The sequence below is a fragment of the Peromyscus maniculatus genome, chromosome 23, assembly GCF_049852395.1.
Source record: "Peromyscus maniculatus bairdii isolate BWxNUB_F1_BW_parent chromosome 23, HU_Pman_BW_mat_3.1, whole genome shotgun sequence".
NCBI lineage: Eukaryota > Metazoa > Chordata > Mammalia > Rodentia > Cricetidae > Peromyscus > Peromyscus maniculatus.
The window spans coordinates 54,276,692-54,298,427 of NC_134874.1; the positions used below are offsets into that span (position 1 = coordinate 54,276,692).

Sequence of the window (21,736 nt, forward strand, 5' to 3'; positions counted from 1 at the left end):
TGAGGACATGAGAGGCCAGTAGAAGTTTGTGTCAGTGATAATGGGGACCGGTGAATGAGGACAATCAGTGGTCACTGGGAGAAGGCAGCCTTTGGTTAGAGCTATTACCGGAGTTGAAATAGTCAGAACTTGGTGGCTGGTATCTGGACACGAGTGGTTAGCAAACAAGGATAACTCTTCTCATATAAGCATTAAACAACAACAACAACAAATCCTGTCATGATTGAAATAAGAAATGCCTCCCACGGGCTTGTGTTCTGAATGCTTTGGTCGTGGCTGGTGCCGCTCCTGTGAAGGCCGTGGAAACTTTGGATGTGGGACAAGCCTGGAGGAAGTATATCACCTCAGAGAAGATTCTTGGGGACATATTACCCCTGGCTCCTTCCTGTCACACTGATCACTGTCTGCCAGGAAGTGAGGATATCTCTTACCACATGTTGCCACCATGGTGCTCTGCCCAGGAGATGATCCACCATGGGTTGAACCCTCTGAAACAGGAGTGGTCAAAAGACAAGCTTCCCTATGTCGTTTCTGTCAGGTATGCTGATCGCGGTGACGTATAACTCATAGAAGACTCCACCGAAGGCAAATGCCAAGTATTTTTATTCATGTTCTATTTTCTCACTGACGTCTGGAGAGCGTATGTTCTATCCCAGTACATCCGCAGAAGCTTTCTGATGTCCCCTAAAACCAGGCTGTCCTTGGTTGGCTCACCACAGATAGGAACAGATACATGGCAAATTAAACCTAAGGGAAACCCTAGGTTTGTAAGCAGCCCTGTGAATCTGGCTTCTCTCCAGCTCCCGAAGGCTGTAAACTCCTTTCTCACGATAAGCCGTGCCCACTAGCCAGAACCCTCCCCATTCTCATGATGGTTCCCAGCTGCCCAGGGCTATTTATTGTGTTCCAACCCTTTTATTGGTCCACTTGCTTTTCTTTTTGATCTCTTACGTCTGTCTCCTCCTCCTTATGCCACCCACCATCCTAAGCTCTGAGAGGACCTATTTTCAAAGAACATCTTGAAGATTTCTTTTTGAGACATTGCCTCTGATTTTTTTTTCCCTGTAATTTTTGGATCATAGGGCTAGGCGGCTGCAAAGCTCTACAGAGACCCTAGCCCCACTAGTCAGCAGATGGACAGCTGTCTCAGAGGGCAGGCTGGGCACCCTCTACCTCATAGGGTTCAGAATGGACTATTTCCTGAAACAGCTTTCTCGAAGTTTCTCCGCTCCCTTTTCTCCAAAATCCTGACAAAAGAGATGCCTATCTGCCTGCTTCTACACGAGTCAGCCAGACTAGTGGGACACTGTCTCCTGAGGTCATCTGGGTGCTTTCCTGTTCCACTCCTCTTATGTGCTGGAGTATTGTAGTATTGCTCATGATAAAAGGATTGCGTTGGTTTTCTAGATCCCAGCTGGAAGAGTGACTGAGATGTCCCCTGTAGAAGGGAGTCTGTTGTCTGTGTCTGCATTTGAGCGTGTCAAGCTGGGGAGTGTCCATCCGTGTTTGCCTGGGTCTGAAGGGAGTGTTTCCATGAAGTCCCCAGCGGCTTCTGCAAGTTCTGCTTGGGGTGGGGCCGCTGTCATGGATGAGAGGCTGCTGTGATAACTGCATCCTGGCTGCGTCCGAGTGTGTGTAGGAGACTATACTACAGGAAATTCTCCACCTCTCTCTCCTCTCGTGTGGAGAATCTGGGTGACTGACCGTGTGTGCACAGGTGTGTGCTTGTGTTTCAGGCACTTTGAGGGTTTTTTTGGGGTGCAGTGTAGTTATGGCATGTGTTGTGTGAGGAGTGTTTTCGAGAGAGAGTGTCTGCTCTGTGGTCCGTGCTTGTGGAGTTAGCGGGGGTGGGGGGGTGGGGTTGGGGTGGGGGATGGGGATGGTTAGAAGCTGCATCTGAACAGGTGACAAAGGGCATCTGTGGAGAATATGTGTTAGAGATGTCCCCCATGGCACTGGAGATGTATTCTGAGATTTTTTTTTGAGGGGGTGGGGATTGGGGTATACGTTAATTCTCTGGTATGAATGTCCACGGGGAAACTTGAGGGCTTCTGTGCGATACATGGGATCTTTGGGGGATGACTGTGGGGCATCTGTACTGTCTGAGCTCACGGTATTGGGTCCCTGGAGGCTCTGTAGCTCTCTCCATGACTCTGTGTGGGAGAATCTGCCCCATAGCTCTCTTGGTCCCAAGCTGTTCTCTCTCTCTCTCTCTCTCTCTCTCTCTCTCTCTCTCTCTCTCTCTCTCTCTGGAGCTCCATGAAACAGCCTTTGGCTGAGAGCTTGATGAAGGTCGTAGCTCCCTCCCAGTGGCTGTGAGAAGAGGTGTGTGTGTGTGTGTGTAACTTTGTGCACTTGTGGTCATGCAGCGGTCACACACATCCCTAGGTCCCCTACTAACACGCCTCTGATGCCTCAGCCCACAAAGGTACATACTCCTCATCTCCAGAGTTATTCTGGGAGAGACTGAAGAGGTAGCCTGTCAAGGGCCCTCCCTTCCTGCCAATCTGCAGAAGCTGAGCTGAGGAAGCTCCCCCTCTTACCCAGGCTCCCACTTGGGATGGGCTCACAGAGCTGCCCATCACTGTGGGCGACCCCTGCTCCCCCTCCCATCAATCCCCTCCCATGCCAGGTCTTCTGCGCTGGTTCCCAGGCAGCATGAGCACATTCCAGAAGTCAGCCAGAGGCCCCAGCTTTAAAAGCATTAGAATGAGGTTATTAAGGTCTGAGCTGGCCAGCTGCGCACCCAGCTTGCCTTACTGCATGTTCCACGCCCTCTGGTTAAGCCAACCGAGCATCAAACGTGCCCAGAACAAACCAAACTGCACCCATACTGAATATATACAGACTCCTTTCTTGTCACCGATCCCTAAAATCCACGGTATAACAGCCAACGATCTACACATCACTTACACTGTCAGGGATCACACGTCACCGGACAGTTCAAAGCACAGAGGAGGGCATATGTAGGCTCTATCAAATGCTACGTGCCATTTTACCTGGAGGATTTGAGTGCTCGCACACATTGGTATAGACTGTCCCGGAGCCCAGAATGCTGGGGAGGGGGTGCTTCCCCTTAGATCAGCTACCATATAGCTAAAGAGAGCTTGATTTGTGGCTACATAGTGATTTTTAGCGATCTTTTCTTTTTGTTTGAAAAGGACATTTAGCTGACTTTGAAGCCAAGTTCATTCCTGACTGAATCACTTCAGTGACTGACTTCATCTCCAGTCTCCAAGAAGCACCGTTGGTGGCCACACAGTCCTCACAGTCAATCTGTCCCTCTCTGAGACAGGCTTTGCTACCCAAGTCCTGACCTCAGAACGCCCGTGACACCCCAGCAGTTGAGCTGGTCTTTCCTCCTGGATGCACCGGAATCGTCCAACCTCAGCTGGCTCTGTGTGGGCGGTAATGTTTTCTAGGTAATCACCCAGGACTCGGAGGCAGGGGAGTCCCTGCCAGGGACCATACCTTTGGGCTGGTGTGCCATATCCTCTCACTACAACAGGCTGGATGTAGAGTGTCCACCAAAGGCTTAATGTGTTGACAACTTTGTCCAACTAGTGGGGGCGGGGTGATGGAACCTTGAAGAGGTAAGGCCTAGGGGGACGAAGTTAGGTCATTGGAGGTGCTTTCAAAGGGATGTTGGGATCCTGGCCCCTCCTCTTCCCGTCTCCTTTGCCTGTAGGCCACCATAAGATGGCCTCTTCCATTATGCGCTTTCACCGTGAGGTACAGTGTGTCCCTAAGGGCTAAAAACAATAGGGCAAAGTGATCAAGGGCTGACATCTCCCAAACTGAGCAAAAAGAAGCCTTTTTCTCTGTAAAGGCGTCTATCTTGGGTATGTTGTCATGGTGATAGAAAGCTGACTCACACTATCCCTCCCTTTGCCGCTGGGAATTGAGAGCCGGGCTAAGGACAGGTGCTCTCCTTCCCACAGCACATCTGACGGTGAGAAAGTTGCTGGGCGTGACTGGTGCCATGCGCGCACTGCAGAGCGGGCGCTCTGAGCTGTGGTCGGGACACCTTCTGGCAGAGATGGGATTGGATCCCAGGATCCTGGAGAGAAGAGTTCAGAACGGTGGAGCGGTAGGAAGTTGCAGGAAAGGTGGCCCTGTGACTGGCCTCTGGAATTCAGGCTGTGGTAGTTTCAACAAGAAATGCACGCCCCCCCCCCACTCCCCCACCCCCACCCCCACCCCCGCTGTGGGCTTGGGCAGCTGAACTCTTGGTCTCCAGTTGGTGGCGCTGTCCGGGGAGGTGGTGCGGCCTTGCCGGAGGAAGCTCATCGCTGGAGGTTGGGCTTTGAGAGTTCGTAGCCTCACCCTGCTTCAAAATTGCTCTCTCTGTCTCCTGTTTGCAGTTTAAGATGTGATCTCTCAGCCGGCTGTAATATCCACCCCCACCCCCACATCATTACGGACCTCACCCCACCCCCAGAACTGTAAGCTGAAGTAAATTCTTTCTTCTGAAAGTTGCTTGAGGTCATGGTGTTTTATCACAGCGACAGAGAAGTAGCCGATACGTTAGGCAGGAGTGGCATGTGGCACATACAGGGGACTTAGAATACTCTGGTTTTTTGGTTTTTTTGTTTTTTGTTTTTTTTGGAGCTGAGGACCGAACCCAGGGCCTTGCGCTTGCTAGGCAAGCGCTGTACCACTGAGCTAAATCCCCAACCTTAGAATACTCTTCTGTATGGCCCCCCTCCTTACGTTTCGCCCACTTTGTTGCTTGGGCGTAGGAGAAGGTGGGTGCCTGAGTCACCACACCAAGGCTGCCCACCAAATACATCTATTACTTGAATAGCAAATAAATCCCTGTTATGAAAACCCACTGAACTTGGTGGATGTTTGTTACACGGTGTCTTAGTCGTGTTTTATTGTTGGGAAGACACCATGACCACGGCAACTCTTATAAAGGAAAACATTTAATTGGGACTGGCTTATAGTTTCAGAGGTTTAGTCCATGATCATCGTGGTGGGAAGCATGGTAGCACCCAAGCAGGCATGGTGCTGGAGAAGGAGCTGAGCGTCCTACATCTGGATTCTCAGGCAGCAGGAAGAGAAAGAGAGAGACTGGACCTGGCTTGAGCATTTGAATCCTCAAAGGCCACCCCAGTGACACACTTCCTCCAACAAGGCCACACCTCCTAATGCCTATCAAGCAGCGCCATTCTCTAATGACCGAGCATTCAACTATGGGGGCATTCTTATTCAAACCACTACGTACAGCGTGCTCCCCGAGTCATACAGCTCTGGATACTTTATACTTACCTGAAATACCCATCTTGATCTTTTACATTACTGATTTTATTATCATTTGCTTTGTTATGTAGAACCCTGTCTCTGAATGAATGAATGAATGAATGAATGAATGATTTGGCTTGGGAGGTACATACAGGTATTGCAGTCATGACAGGGGTAGGAGGTCAAAGCTGAGAAATGAATGTATCATGGAGTAGGAATGTGCAGTGGGACCTGAGTGTAAGAAAATTAGGGAGGAGAAGAAAAAGCAAACCCCCAAGCCCCCACCTCTGTGTGTGTGTGTACATGCGTGTGAGTGTGTATGCATGCACACATGCAGGACCACACATACAATGCATGTGGAGTGAGAGGTTGACATTAGGTATCTCCATCTGCTCCCCACCTTGTTTAGAAACAGGCTTTCTCACGGAACCCGGGGCTCACCGATTAAGTTAGAATGGCCGGCCGGCCTACCCGGGGATTCGCCTATCTCCACTCCAACCCCACCGCTGGGGCTACTGGTGTGCTGCACCCAGCTTTTATGTGGGTGCTGGGCATCTGCACTCAGGTCCTCACGTTTGGATAATAGGTACTCTACAGACTGAGCCGTATCCCCAAGCCCCTCGGCCATCTTGAGAACATTTGGTTGAATCGTTTACCCCACTGCGATACATACATGAAATATTATGAAAAACTTTTTTTTGCTTTAAAAAACATATGGCTCCACTTCTTCTGCTATTGCATTTAAACTTCAATATTTACCTTAATAGTTCACCTACAGATGCCAAAACCAGAATGTTCACACATCCCTGTAATCAATTGAAGAAGAAAAGAGAAGAAAAATGAGTGGAAACTCAACATGTCCCACTTGTTCCCCGGGGGCTACAAGCGTGCATTCCCTCTGCAGAAACAGCAGGCAACTTTCTCCATATGAACTGAGTGGGGGACTTTCAGACGGCCCTCCCTCTCCCCAGGCAGGGGGAGTGTCTCATGCACAGACACGGGACTTCCATAACCTTGAATGGGACGTGACCTCAGCCAGACGGCGCTTGTCCAAGTGTCAGGCTGTAGAGTCACAGGGGACTGCCCTGTGGCACACAGAGGACCTTGATGATGCCAGCACAAGGGTCACAGCGAGCGGTGAAACACACTGGCCCAGTAGGACGGCACATAGAATGACGGTGCAGCTTTATTTTAATTTAAAAGAAGAAAAGAAAACAGCAACAACAAAACCCCTTGCCACCGCCATGAGGTGTCTAATAGATTCTGTATATTGCCGGTGCGGACCCCCTAGCATTTTCCACCATCCATGGGACAGGAAGACTCATCCAGAGATGGCATTGTATACTTTAGTGCATTAAATTCTCACAATAATCCTATAGGTTTACAAACGTGGTAGTACACAGGTGTGATCTCAGAACTCGAGGCTGAGGCAGGAGGATGACGAGTTCAAGTTTAGACTGGACTGCGTAGTGAGACATTGTCTCAAGGAACCGATGATGATGATGATGATGATGATGATGATGATGATGATGATGATGATGTCATATGGCTGACAATTTTATGATTCTTGGTTTTTGGTTTTGTTTTTTTAAGACAGGCAAAGTGAGGTTGAATGATGTTCACAGGGCAATGAAGGTTGTAATTTGTAGAGCAGGGCCATTTGGGGGGTTTTTGAGTTCAGACAAATGAACCCAACAAACTATCTACTCTGGGTGCGTGGAATCCTGGTGTGCCCGGCTTTTTAAAACCTAAGTATGACATACACTACAAGTTCATGCCGATGGCGTCCTAGGTAAAGATTGCTCCGGTGAGCAATCTATTCCTGGGAATTTCATCAATGTCATCACGGGTCTGTCACCTCCTTTTCATGCCGTTCCATTGACAGGGAGGAGGAACTCACTCCATTTTAAGAAATCCTCACCCCCTCCCCTCCCTTCCGTCCCTCCCCTCCCCAGACCTCTCCTAATCAACAGCAAAGCGCTGTTATTTTCTTACTGTGCCGGCTTCTCTCCCTGCCCCTCCCGCCACTCTGCTCAAGACAGCTCTGCGTCTCATACATTTGAATGCCAGTTCCCACCTCAGCACCTCCTGGCCCTTGGCTTCTGCAAGCGCCTCCCCTCCCTTAGCTCCTGTCTTACATTTCATCCGGGGCCTCGGGTTTTTGCAGCTTTCTCTGAGTCCTTGCGGGACTTGGTTTATACCACGGCTGTCTTCCTTAAACCGATGGTGTGCACATCTGTGTGGCTCCCATGAGCCCCTGGGACTTGTATCTTCCCACTGGACGCTTGCGCATGCCCCTCACTGTTTGATAGTCACCCCACTTAAAAAACCAAACCTATGACCCCAATGCAGCTAGTCAGAAGGCACCCTGGCTTCGCCTGCTTCCGGAGGCTTGCCCACCCTCTTGATGTCCTAGGGACCTATGCTTGGAGCAAGCCAAGCTAGAATGGTCGGGGAAGCAACCAGCTTTGTTGTCTCAAAAGGCTAGATTCTCTCTCCTTTCCCTTCTTCTTCCTGCCTGGTGTGCATGTAGGCATCGGGTCTGCATGCTTTGGAAGGGAATTCCAGCTTTTCTTCCTCCTGTTCCCTCCCATTCATCCCCTGGCTCCCTCTGCTGAACTCCTCATCCATCTGACCTGGGGTGATATCTGGCCTCAGACCGCATCTTCCAGCCTCGATCTTCTCCAGTGACCTACCCCGTCCATCCACACCAACCCACAGACAGCTCCCACTTGCCTGCTCTCCTGCAAGAAACCAAGATGGCAGCCTGTCGCCTGCTAGATTAACTTGAGACCCTTGAAAGACCTCAGCCTTCAAGCCTCCATCACTGGGGCCCCTCATTCCTTCATCATTTCCACTTCTGTGCTCTGAGTTAGAGCTTCCCTCCAGTCTACCTGGCTGCCCACTTCCTTCCCTGCCCACTGTCTCTCCGTGTCTTGTTGACGGAGCGCTGCCCATTGGCTATCCTCTCCCTGCCCGGAGTTGGTACTTATTGTAGTATGGAGCTGGTTCATGAAGGTCTCCTCACTTTGCCCCAGTCCAAAGACTATTTTTCCTAATTAACACGGAAGATCACTATCCCCAACCTGCCGTTAGTAGGATGGCTGAGTTCTTACTATATATAAGCACTAACTCAGTACTTCTAAAAATAATTCAAAGAGGTAAAGAAATGTCCGTTTCCTTTCGAGATGAGGAGACTAAATCTCAGACAGAGATCTCAATCTCAATTGCAGCAGCACTTGACACCAAAGCCTGTGTCCTTACTAGTCACTAAATACACACATTTGTATTTGTTTGTCTTTTGAAAGGCTTTGATTGCAAGGCATATTTATTGCGCTATTTTTACCCCCCCCCCCATGATCTAGTTAAGTGCTGAGCATGTAATATGTCTTCGACACACTCACGGATTTGAGTTCCTGGCTTCCAGACTTACTAATACCATGACCTCAGATGAGCAATTTATGGAAGCAAAGTCACTGAGGTCATTTGTCCTGGTAAATGACAGATGATAATCCGTATCAGGACAAAATGACGGGCGACATTCTGATAAGAAAGTGGCTCAGCCTCCATTGCTTCCTTTCTCCTCTTTCGGAAAAAGAAAATCCGGATCTGACACTTGAGAACTCATTGCTATTCTGAAATCAGATTGCTTCCAACCCTTCTTCAAGCCACCCCAGGGGCCTTGTGACATTACCTGCTAATGATTCTAACCCATCTTCCCAAACAAAGAGGCAGGAGCCTGTCAACCAACAGCCTTCCCTGTTCCCTGTGAGCTGAGTGCTCACCATGGAGCCAGCCCCACCCGGCAGGTCCCTGGGTGCATTTCTATGGGGTAATATTTACAGTGCTGGATGGCTGGGCCCTGTGGAGCTTAATGGGTTTCTTAATAAAGGCAGGCTTCATTAAGGCGGAGAGCGCGGGCGACGCGCCCTTGCTTTGGAGGAGAGGACAACTCAGCACAAGACGAATGTTCTCCCTTGGCTTGGAAATCATGCGGGTCAAGTGCCTTGTCACGCATTAACGGCCCTTTAAGTTGCTAGGCAGATCGGGAGCAGCAACGCAGATAAACCAAGGCGGAGGAATTATGCAATCCATCCTGGGAGCATAAATGCTGCGACACAGAAGCCGCCTTTAAACAAAGTGATTTGCTAAATGAGCGGCTGGCGATTTTCCAGATGGCCGATGTGACACAGGCTTGGATGAATCCTTTCTCCAGCCACGCATTTGTCTGTATTGAAACATGAAAGGCCAGGTTCCAGCCACTGTGGTGGCGGCCGCAGCTTTGAAGCCCCTCCGTCATACCCTCCTGGTGTGGCCAATGAGGCAGCTGGAGTGGGTCCCCTGGCATGGCGCTTGGGCTGCCACGAGGACAGCCGCTTCTTAGCCGGATGGCAGCCCGCCAGCTCAGAACAGGGTTTCTCTATGCCTGCATGTCACGGCCCACACCAGGTCTCTGGGATCTCAGTGCCAGATGCAGCTGTGGCAGAGGCTAAAAAATCAGAAATACCACTGGGTCCCTAGGCCATCATTTTAAATATGAAGAGATAAAAAAAACGATTTAAAAATCATTTACACGGGCTTCACCCCCCGACCCCCCTGCCCCCCAGTTCTGGCGACTGAACCTAGGACCTTGTACATGTTAGGTAAGCATTCTCACCCTGAGGTACATCCCCAGACCCTCTAGTTCAGTTTGGAAATACCCAAGATAAATGGAAAAATCCATCTTAATTTTAATGTAGATTTAATAAAAGATTTAAAGAAAATCTTAATTTTCAAGCACAGTCTCTCTCTGCTGAGCCTTCCTCCCACTAAATTTTATCTGGGCCCTGAGGACTTCGCTAGAGATGATGAGGATTATCCAGTCCTGGGACCTTAGGGTCTCACACTGACTGGTTGAAACTGGCTTACCTGGAGACAGCAAAGGGTCATTGGCAATGATGGGGATTAAAAAAAAAAAAAGCAACTTTACCACCTGGTGTCACTGTGCCAGGCTGTACCCCCCGCCCCCCAGCTTTGGATTGATTTGGATTGATGGAGTTCTGCAGCAGCCCCTGGGTTTTCTGTTACGTTGTTACACAGGCCAGCCCCACCCCATGACAGAACCCACGGGCCAGACGGTAGCTTTCCCCTCCCCACTGAGCCTCAGCGCTAGTTCATTTCTGACTCAAGAGGAAGTTTAACACCATGAGTCACGGGTGGAAGCTTCCTCCTGGGGCGTGCTGGGGAAAACTACGGTTTGCTGAGGAAGAACCCCAGAGTGCCTTGTGGACTGTGGTTTCGGATCTACAGCAGGTGGAAAATTCTGTGGATTGAGTTCTATTTTCTGTGTATCCGTGAGCGCTTTCTCGCTGAGGGTGACTTCTCTTAGAAGTTTCCTATCGCGAGGGCTAACTGACCCACAGTCAGCCTGATGGAAACAAATACACGGGGCAGAGCTGTTGGGGTGAGGCCAGCACACGCTGCTCTGTCTCCCCCAGATACCATGGTCTGTGGCCATATCACCCGGACCATGCACAGTCTCTGCAGATACCATGTGGCCAGGTTCCTCAACAAGGGTCACAAATCCCCGAACACTGTCTGAGGGACAGTGTTCTCACAGCATCCTCCCTGAAGTACAGGTGGAAACGGACTTGTGCATAGCACTGCCTTAGGGTGTGGCTGGTCCAGCCTTCCTCCCTGGATGGATGCAACAGTCCAGGCTACCAGAAAGGAGCTGGTGAAGTCTAGAGAGTCACGGTGAAGAAAGAACAATAAAAACATCGAACTCTGGCAGGGTTCCATTTCTTTTTTTAAAGTCCTAGCAAGAAGAAAATGATGTAGAAACTAAACGTTATGTATTGATGAGCTAGAGCACTGGCTACTCTTCCAGAAGACCCAGATTCAGGTCTCAGGACCCACGTGGCAGTATTCAGGGGTCTGCAACTCCTGCCTGGGGGGATCTGACGCCCTCTTCTGGCCTCCATGGGCACTGCATGCATGTGTGCACAGACACACATCAGGCAAAACACCACACAAATAAAATATATTTAAAAAAAATTAAGTTATATATTGGTTTGGGGCTGGCGAACTGGTTTGTCATGCAAAGGCACTTGCCATGAGCCTGATAGCCTAAATTTTCATCCCTGTGCCTCATATGGTGGAGAGAGAGAATCGACTTCTACAAATTGTCCTCTGACCTCATATCTGTACGTGCGAGCACGTACACACATACACACACACTCAATATTAATACAAACAAATAGATTTCAGATGGCTTAGTAATTAAGAGTTCATATTGCCTCTTCCAGAGGATCCAGCTTCAGTTCCCAGCACCCACACTGAGCAGTTCACAACCACCTGTAACTCCAACTCCGGGGTATCTGACGCCCTCTTCTGGCCTCTGTGGATACCTGCACTCTTGTGTCCATGCTCACTCACAGACACACATAACTAAAAATAGCAAATTAAGCCTTTGAAAAAGAAGTGGAATCCCTTAATAAACCTCTTGTGAGGCAGCTGAGCATTGCTGGAAGTCATCTTTTTTTTTTTTTTTTTTTTTTTTTTTTTAATGGTTTTTCAAGACAGGGTTTCTCTGTGTGGCTTTGCGTCTTTCCTGGAACTCACTATGTAGACCAGGCTGGCCTTGAGCTCACAGAGATCCACCTGCCTCTGCCTCCTGAGTGCTGGGATTAAAGGCGTGCGCCACCACCGCCCCGCAGGAAGTCATCTTTTAAGATGCTATGAGGCTTAGCTCCAGCTGCAGGCACCTCAAGGACAGTCGCTCAAGGAGCGGCCTTCACAAGGGAGTGATGAACCAGGCCCCCTGTCACAGATGTGGCTTCCCTTATGCAGGTATGACCGGCCCCTGTTACAGATGTGGCTTCCCTTATGCAGGTATGACCGGGCCCCCTGTTACAGATGTGGCTTCCCTTATGCAGGTATGACTGGGCCCTGGTGCCATGCAAACAGGACAATGAAGAACTACGCAGACTGTGCCGCCTCGGAGAACTGCCAGAGCAGGGTTAGGAGGCAGATCGGATGGCAAAGCAGGCGGTTAGTGCCTCTGTCCTACAAATAATCTGGTTTCTCTTTCACATAACCCCGAAGCTTAGCAAAATGCCAACCTGAGATGTTTAACACTACATTCATTTTAAACCTTTTCCCAGACTAAGGGGAAAAAATTTTTTTTTGAAAGGATCATCAAATGAGGTCTTAAATACGGTTTGAAAATGCCATGACTTTTTAACATTCAAATACAGCTCCACAAAGTCACCCGTGACTGACATTTTTATTCCGTCTCGGAGCTGTTAATTAAGAAGCACAGACATGAGCGGCAGAGATGAAATCAACGGAAGCTGCAAGCCATTCTTAAAATAAAACGCAAGTTCTGTTTGCTTAGAGCCACATACTGGGTGCCTCTCCTGTCATTCACAGGGAGTCCACTAGGGGGCAGTGGATGATCGTGTCTCAAGCAGGAGGGCGTTCGTGCCGGCTACTATCTCTGCACCTGAAAGTGTGGCAGGCGCTTCACACAATGATCAGAGCTGCAGTGGTGACAGGTAGGGAGCAACCAGTCATCGCTCCCAGCGCGTCTGTCAGAAGGATAAGGTGAAATGGGTCATTTGCATTTTCAGCAATGAACTTGCATTCTAATGAGCAGCCGGCGCTGCCTGGACCTGTCTTTGGCTTGTGCAGAAAAGAAGTAACCAGGCCAGACCATACCCAGGGAAGCATCCAAGAAGAGGCAGAGGCGGGGAACGCTACTCACAGGGGCTGGCCGCCGCTGGACACCGCGGACATAGAGAGGCTTCCCTCTGCCATGAAGTCCCTGCCAGCTTCCATTTGGGGGAATTCCAGCCTGGAGGCTGTGTGGCACAAATTCAAGACACCATTCCTGCACTAGTCTGTGTGGATGGCATCCCTCGGAGCGGGGCAACACGTTGCTTGTCCCCTCTCCCTGCACCTGGGCCTGGGGTTGTAGATCGCTGTAGGATTAGATGCCCTCTTCTGTGCTCTCTCCTATGAAAAACCTCTGCATGCATGAAAACATTTCATGAAGCATAGAGAGAGACAGCGCCCGCCCGGGTGAGACTGGGAAGGGAGGCCAGGTGCAGTTCCGCACGTGCTCCATCCCCTCTTGTCCTGTCTAAATTAGGAAGGGTGTTGAACATCCTGCCATCCAGTCACAGTTTGTGTCTGCATTGCTCAGTCTCCTCGGCTGGGGGAACCTGCGTTCCCCTGTGTGAAGTCTCCTTCACTGTGAAGCAAAAGGCAGGGGAGGGATTTCTCCATCTTGGCTGGATGAAGACCCCCCTTTCCCTATCATGACTCTAGGTTTCACATTCCATTCCTAGCCCATGTCTTCACACGTGTTTCCAGGGACATTTTGGGTTGTTTGCTGACTTGGTGACCATTAAAGCCCGAGCCAAGGGCGTAGACTAGTCACTCGGCTCAGGAGCGCGGAACCCTGGGCAAGCTGTGCAGCTCCACCGGCCCTCGGGACTGGCGTTCTTTTTGTTTGTTTGTTTGTTTGTTTTTGTTTTTCAAGACAGGGTTTCTCTGTGTAGCCTTGGCTGTCCTGGAACTCGCTCTGTAGACCCGGCTGGCCTCGAACTCACAGAGATCCACCTGCCTCTGCCTCCCGAGTGCTGGGATCAAAGGCGGGTGCCAGCCAATTTCCTCATTCTTATAAGTAGTCATGGCAACCTCTGCCTTTGTGGGGTGTAGTGATGTGAACAGATAAACCTAAAAGCATCAGGCTTGTTAGTGAGCACAGTGGGTGTCTTAGTGTACCTGATTTGTATGTTAGTGAGCCCCACACACACTAGAGAGTGCCACACGCATGTCACGGAGCAACACATACAAGTGAGGGAGGACCCTGCACGTTAGCAAGCACCACTCACATGTTAAGGAGCACTAAATGCCTTAGTGAGCACTACTTACATGTTGGGGAGCACCACCCACATTAGTGAGCACCACTCACATGTTAGGGAGCACCATACACATTAGTGAGCACCACTCACATGTTAGGGAGCACCACACACATTAGTGAGCACCATTCATATGTTAGGGAGCAGCACACACATTAGTGAGCACCACTCACATGTTAGGGAGCACCACACACATTAGTGAGCACTACTTACATGTTAGGGAGCACCACACACATTAGTGAGCACCATTCATATGTTAGGGAGCAGCACACACATTAGTGAGCACCACTCACATGTTAGGGAGCACCACACACATTAGTGAGCACCACTCACATGTTAGGGAGCACCACACACATTAGGGAACACCACTTGCATATTCTCTGGATGCTCTTATTGTTTCCTTTTCAATTTTCTTCTCGGTCTGTCTCAGCCTCAGGACACAGATGCCCCCGTGGGAGTACCCCACCTCACCCGGGGGAAGCACAGCAAACACCCTTCTGGTTCTTGATTCAGTTGCACCCCACACCTACCTGGTCATCGCCATAGAGGATCAGGCACTTGTCATGCTCCACTGAGCTAAAGCAAAGACATAAACACAAAACATCACCTCAGACAGGGCGTGGAGAACAGGACTGCCTGAGGCCCCCACATCAAGCCCGGGGTGTCACAGTCTTGGGAACACACTTGTTTGCCTGGATGAGAAGTGTTTTCTAGCTCTCTTTAACCATCTATTTCCACTGTGCAGATTCACGATTAAAATAAAAACAAACAAAACCCATCACATTGAAGGGGCAGAGAGACTGACAGGAAGACGCCTAGGCCACGAGTCTTTCTGAGGGTCGGTTATATACCATCTTAGTGTTCTGGAAGGAGGCTTAAGGACTCCCCCGACATGGCCACCCATCCATCTGTCCCATCAGAAGGAGAGTGAGAGGGGAGGGGAAACCCGCATTTGAGCGCCTGTCTGGCTTTGGATGCCATACTTGTTAGGGCAACTAGAGTTCTCCTAATGGAGAAGGACTTGAGTAGGGTGGGGCTGGCGGGGGGTGGGGGGCAGACGTGACAGATGGGGCAGAAGCTTAGAGAAGAGAGTGGGAACCTTGTGGGAAGGCACTGAGTGTCGTGACAAGCCCCAGGACTCTGTACAGAACTCCTATGATGCTTGAAGTGGCTGGATCCAAGGATGCGAAAGCACCAGCTGCATCCAGGAGTCATCCCCGTGACCGGTGCAAGGCTTGGTGGTCATGCTGTGGCTCCACTAAATGGTCACGGATAACGCATCAGGGACTATCAGCTTTCTTCAGCTCCAGACGCAAAGGAGTAAATGAATGCATTTCTTTCTTGGGTCAGCATCAGAGAACTGCCTGTCTTTGGAATACTTTAATTACAATTTCCCTCTAGATACTGCACAAACCTTACACTGAATGCTGTTTCTGTGTTTCTGGAAATCTGGGCAGCTCAAGGAGAAAGATGGTGTTTGTTTCTTGAGCTTGTCGAGGGTATTAAGGGCTGTATTTCATTTATTGATTTTTATCTTCCTGTGTATATTTTACTTCTGTCTCTGTTCATGAATGTGTGTGTTAGAATCCTGTTGTACACGGTCTTCCATGTTCATCACTCTAAATATGCCTGATCCCTCTTTTGGACAGTGGTGTGATTAATAAACAAAACCACAAAAAGCTGCATTTTGCTCAGACACCTTTGCCTTTTACCAAGCAAAATAAAATGGCCTGAAGTTCTATCATTGTGAACCCTGTTTCTCACATTTGCTTTATGCTCCTGTTTTTACAAAAAAAAAAAAAATTTTCTCGCCCCACCAAGATGAAGAAATTCTCCTCACCAACCATGGTGCCACAAGCCTCCAGGTCCAGCACTCAGGAGAAGAGGCAGGGGGATCTCTGTGAGTTCCAGGCCAGCCTGGTCTACAGAGCGAGTGTCAGGCCAGCCAGAGCTACACAGAGAAACCCTGTTTCAATAACAAAATAAATAAAATGCTGGGTGGTGGTACACACCTTTAATCCCAGGAAGGCAGAGGCAGGCAGGCGGTTCTCTGTGAGTTCAAGGCCAGCCTGGTCTACGGAGTGAGTTCCAGGCCAGTCAGAGCTACACAGAGAAACCCTGTCTCAAAAGAACAATAACAACAATAACAAAACAAAACAAAACAAAAAGTCTCCTATATTTTCTTCTAGCATAAGGCTTAAAAACTTTTGTATCTTTGCTTTACTTGGCCTTTTTATTTGTTTCTTATTAGCATGCAAATATTAGGTTTTTGTTACGGAATTTTTTCCAAAACAACTGTTTTTGTTTGAGTTTCCTCCCCCTTCTCCCTCACCCCACCCCTTCCTTTGACCTTTCACCCTCTTTCCTTTGCCTTTCTGCTTCCAGGTCACCTTTACCTGTACGTTATTTTCATACCTAACACAGGGGCCTAATATCTTCCCTAGATAAGAAGTATTCTAGTTTGCCTCTTTGTTGCTGTGATAAAACACTGGCCAAAACCAATTTGGGTTTATTTCAGCTTCCAGGTTATAGTTCACCATCGGGGAACTTGGAGGCAGGAGCTGATGCAGAGGTCATGGAGAAATGCTGCTTATTGGCTTGCTCCTCGAAGCTAGCTCAGCCTGCTATACAGCTCAGAACCACTGCCCAGGGATGGCCCCGCCCACAGTGAGCTGGGCCCTTCCGCCAGGAATCAGGAATCAAGAAAATGCCCCGTAGACAGGCCCACTGGGTATTCTGATGACAGCAGTTCCTCCAGAGAGGGTCCTCCTCCCCAGGTCTGTGTTAAGTTGACCACTGAAGCTAACGATGACAACAAACAGTGGTTACACAGCTCTCCCACTAATTTGGGATCTGGACTTTGTTCACAGGGTCTATCTGGTCTGCTCGCTCTCCTCTGTACCCACATCCTACTGTAGCTCTTACCAGCTTTAACTTACTGGTAGGGTGGGTAGCTCATTGGGTCCTTCCTCACTGATTCTTTTTCAACATTTTCTTAGCATCCCCACATATGTGCTCTTCCAAATAAACTTCAGCATAAACAGGTTTAGCTCCCAAACCAAGACGACCTCACAGAGGTTCTGATTGGATGTTGGACTGAGCATTTTGACAATGTTGACTTTTCTGTTGAGGACCATGGATGCTTCCTATACATACAAGCTTTCTTGTATGTCTTTAGAGAGATCATTGTTAAGGTTATTTCCAGGCACATGGAATGTGCCAGTCCACTCCTTCAGGCCGAGAGGAAGTGAGAAAGATAGTGGAGTGTTGAGATTCTGTCATGCTCACTGGCAGAGATTAGGCCAAGCTCCTAGCAAAGGCACATTTGGTCACGTGGGAGAGCAGCAATTAGCTAAGAGTGCTTGAATAATTGAGCCAGCAGCAAAGGCAGAATATAATTCATATCTGTTAAGAAGGTTCTCCTCAAGGGCTGGAGAGATGACCCAGTAGCTAAGGACCCGGGTTCAGTTCCCAGATCCCATAGGATGGTTCACAGCTATCCATGACTCCAGTCCCAAGGAACCTGGCATCCTCTTCTGACCTCTGACCAGGCATACACATAGTGCACATATACACATGCAGGCAGAGGAGAAGAAGGAGGAGGAGGAGGAGGAGGAGGAGGAGGAGGAGGAGGAGGAGGAGGAGAGCCAAGAGGGCTTTATGTACCCCAAAACTGTTTTTCTCTATAGCTCGAATCTCTACTGAAGACTTTCAACAGAATTTAGCCCCTTGGTCCCTGCTGTCCCTGGTTAACTTTAGCTGTCAACTTGACATGGCCCAGAGTCACCAGTGAAGGGCATCTCATTGAAGGATGCCCAGAGCAGAACAGCCTGAGGGTATGTCCGTGAAGGGCCTTGGCTGTTAATCTATGCGGGAGGGCTCAGCCCACTGTGGGGAGCAGTGATCCTGGGCTGGACAAAAATGCTGGCTAAGCAAGGGTCTGGAAGCAAACCAGCAAGCAGTGGTCTCCCACGGATTCTGCGTCAGCTTCCTGCCGAGTGCCGCCGGCTCCCCTCAGGGATGGACTGTGGCCTCTAAGCTGAAATAAAGCCTTTCTTTCCTCTGGGTAATTTGGGTCCTGGAATTTGTCACAGCAACAGAACGAAGCTAAAAACACCTGCCTATATTTCTTGATTTTAGTATCAATTTTTTGTTTTGTTATGTTTTTTCGAGACAGGGTTTCTCTGTGTAGTTTTGATGCCTGTCCAGGATCTCGCTCTGTAGACCAGGCTGACCTCGAACTTACAGAGATCTGCCTGGCTCTGCCTCCCGCTGTGCTGGGATTAAAGGCGTGTGCCACCACCACCCAGCTGGTTTTAGTATCAATTTCAAATAATTCTTCTAGTCTATTGGTCTTTCGTTTCCTTGACCATTTGCCTCCACAAAGCCTGGCTCGCCTTTAACCATAACTCAGCCACCGTCATTGCCTTGACTTTGTCATTGGTGGTAGCTGGGACACTCTCCCCTCACATCACCCAGCTCTGAGGCCGGATGTGACACTAACACACTTCCTGGTCCCGGTCCCTTGTGAGGCACCCTGTACCCCCACCTGGCTTTCCCCACAGCCCAACAGGGCCGCTTCCTCCTACACCCTCAGCTCCCTGGCTCCCTTCCTCGTTTGCTATGCTTGGCCCCAGGCTTAGGGAAGCTGCTCTCTAGGCTGAGCCTGGCTTGATTTGCCTTTGTCCATATGCAAATGTGGCTGGGACAGACCGCAGGACTGAGTGGTTTGACATGAATTCATGGCCGCAAACCACTGATGGGTTCTGAGTGCTCCAGGCCCTTGGTCCTCATCTTTCATTCTCAAAGACATTTCCCTTCTCCCTTCCTCTGCAAATCTCCATTACCTCATCCTCGGTACCCACGCTCAGACAGGAGCTGTCCCAGTTTGCCTCTCTGTCGCTCTGATGAGACACTGACCTGAGGAGGGGGTGGTGTGGGGAGGGTTGATTAGGTCTTACAGGTCACAGCCATTATCAAGAGAAACCCAAGGCAGAGCCCAAGGCAGCAGCCTGGAGGCAGAACTGAAAGCAGAGGAGGTCATGGAGGAGCCTGCTCCCTCACACCACACAGACCCACCTGCCTAGGGATGGTACCGCCCACAGTAGGCTGGTTCCTCACACCTCAACCATCAGTCAAGAAAACGACCACAGACTAGTCGGATGGAGCCCATCCTTCAGCTGAGGTTCCCTCTTCCCAAGCAACAAAAAATAACCAGCACAGAAAATTCCTGGGCATGGGAAAGCAGCCCCGAAGGGACCCTCCGTCATTTGCTACCGCACAAGCACACAGCTGTTCTGGACCGAACATACCAGCTCGGCCTTCCCTCGGGTTCCCCCAGACAAACCAAGGCCCTGACCCACGCCTTGGGTCCCTCCCCTTCTCATCCAAGGTTTCAGCTCAGCATCTCTTCTACATTGTCCATTTTCCAGTTTTGACTAGGTTCTTCCCGCTAGCACACTCGATTTCTCCCGTTAGGAAGAAGAAAAGAGGCGCCGTGACACTGTTCCCGTCATCCCTTCCCATGTCTTTTGACGGCTCCCACACAGCTGCCCCCCCCCAGCCCCCCAGTCAGCGGTGGTCCCCATGCTGACAAAGCCCACGGACAGGTTTGGTCCTCTTCTTTCCAGCATTGCCCTTGACTCTGGCCTCTGTGGCTCAGGTACCCGGGCTCAGCCCGCGCCTGGTACATTTGGGCTACTGATAAGAACAACTGTCAACCACACGGTCAGGAAGCCGAGTAGAAAGCGGCCCGGGCAAGACGGAGCCCCCGTGACACATCTCTACTTCTTCCTTCTCCAGCGAGGTCCTCACCTCCCCTTCACCACCTCCCACCTATGAGTCAGTCACGGAATCAAATCATCCATTAGGTGAGAGTCCTTATGACCTCAGGGTCTCTGGAAACTCCCATACACACACACAGAGGTGAGCTGTACTAATTGACCAAGTCTTGATCGATCCAATCAAGCTGCCAATCAAATTAACCATGGCGTCTTGCTTCCAATTAAATGAGTGTGGCATTTAGCACAGGGCCTGGCATATTCTGGGAACTCTTCCAAATCCATCCACTCTGGATTCTAGACTCTTGGGGCATGACGGATTAGGACTTTCCGATCACGACACTTGTGCTCCAATGGGGGAGGGGGACAGATGATAAAAAGTTGAGCCTACTATACGTAAGTCACATGATGGAGAGTACCGCGGAGGTAAATGAAGCAGATGAGAGTCGCAAAGCATTCTGGGTCTAGGGGTGGGAGAAGGCCTCTCTAGGCAGGGCGTGCTGAAGGGGGAGGTCCTTCCTAAAGGAACACAAAGGCTCTGGGGTGCCCGGGAGTATGGGGTGTTGGGAGAACACAAGGAGTGGGTGCCCCCCCGTAAAGCGTGTAAACATGGGGAACCGAGCAGGTTGGTCGGAGCTCGGGCCATGGCTACCAGAGTTAGAATGGGCTCTGTTAGAAAGAAGAGCGGATAGGAGGGAGAAGCCAGGCCTGGCGGAGGGAACAGGGCAGGGAACAGAGAGAGGAAGCACAGGAGGAGAAGTGCAGAGAGAGGGAGCGTGGGGGTCCGTGTTGGCTTTTTAAGGCGGTGCGTAGTTGCCTGCTGATGATGTAAGGTCAAGGTTTGCTGCTCAAGACCCCCGAGCTGTGCACGCACAGAATCCCAACACCCGGGCCCCGGGGAACCAGGATTCGGTGGCATGGCGGGGGAGGGGGGGCATAAAAGGAAGATTTTCCCCAGAGTAAACGAGCCCTCAAAGCTGGAGGAAAATTAGGCCAAGCAGAATTACAAGAGGAGGAGACAGAGGCTGTGAGTGTGCTTCGGGAGGACGGCAGTGAGCACCCAAAGAGGAGTAGGGCTGGAGGGGCTGGGGTGTAAAATGATGTTCTGAATGGACCCTCACAGGTCTCCCGGCAGCTGTTTGGGGAGGAGGGTCCGACTAGAGTAAGTCCCTGGGGGTGTGCTTCTGAAGGTCGCCGTTAGACTTGGCTGTTTCCTCCTGCACGTCTGCCTGCCACCATGATGTTTAGCCTTACCTCAGGTCCAAAGCAACAGACCCAGTTGGCCAGGGCCTGAAGCCTCTGAAACTGTGAGCCGAGGCCTGACAGAGGGCTAATATCACTCATAGGTGGAGGCTGGCATGGACCACTGCATACAGAACCTTGGGTTGAGATGACGCAAGGCCCGTGTACTGAGAGCATGCACCCTTCCCAAGGCGGCCCTATAAGGCGGTGATGGGACCTTTCGAGGTGGGCCTTCCAGGAAGTCTTTATGCCATTGAGGATTTGACCCGGAAGGGGTCTCAAGACCTGTAGTGTCTTCCTCTCTTGGCTTTGTTCAACTATGCACTACAATGCTCTATGTCACCAAGGCCCGCGACAGCAGGGCCAGTACTAACACCTCTGAAACTGTGAACCAAAATAACCATTTGCTTTCTGTAAGTTGAATATCCCAAGTATTGTGGTATGGTGGCAGAAAGCTGGCTAATACAACTCATAAGACGCAGATGGTGTCCTATACCACGGGCCCTAGAAGTAAGACATTAGTGAGGAGACCTTGGAGTGGCTGATACTATTCTCAGT

At 50.2% G+C, this 21,736-nt stretch overlaps 1 protein-coding gene across 2 annotated transcripts in view; it reads right to left on the reverse strand.

Annotated features, from left to right (window-relative positions):
- Positions 1 to 21,736, reverse strand: part of LOC102904556 (cilia- and flagella-associated protein 337-like) — a 134,320-nt gene that overhangs the window by 78,296 nt on the left and 34,288 nt on the right. For both annotated transcript variants that reach the window (XM_076560146.1, XM_076560147.1), the window contains 2 exons: positions 14,687 to 14,732; positions 6,007 to 6,053 (listed from right to left, as the gene is read on the reverse strand). In XM_076560146.1, the coding sequence (XP_076416261.1) occupies positions 6,007 to 6,053; positions 14,687 to 14,732 (93 nt within the window). The remainder of the gene's footprint in view (positions 1 to 6,006; positions 6,054 to 14,686; positions 14,733 to 21,736) is intronic.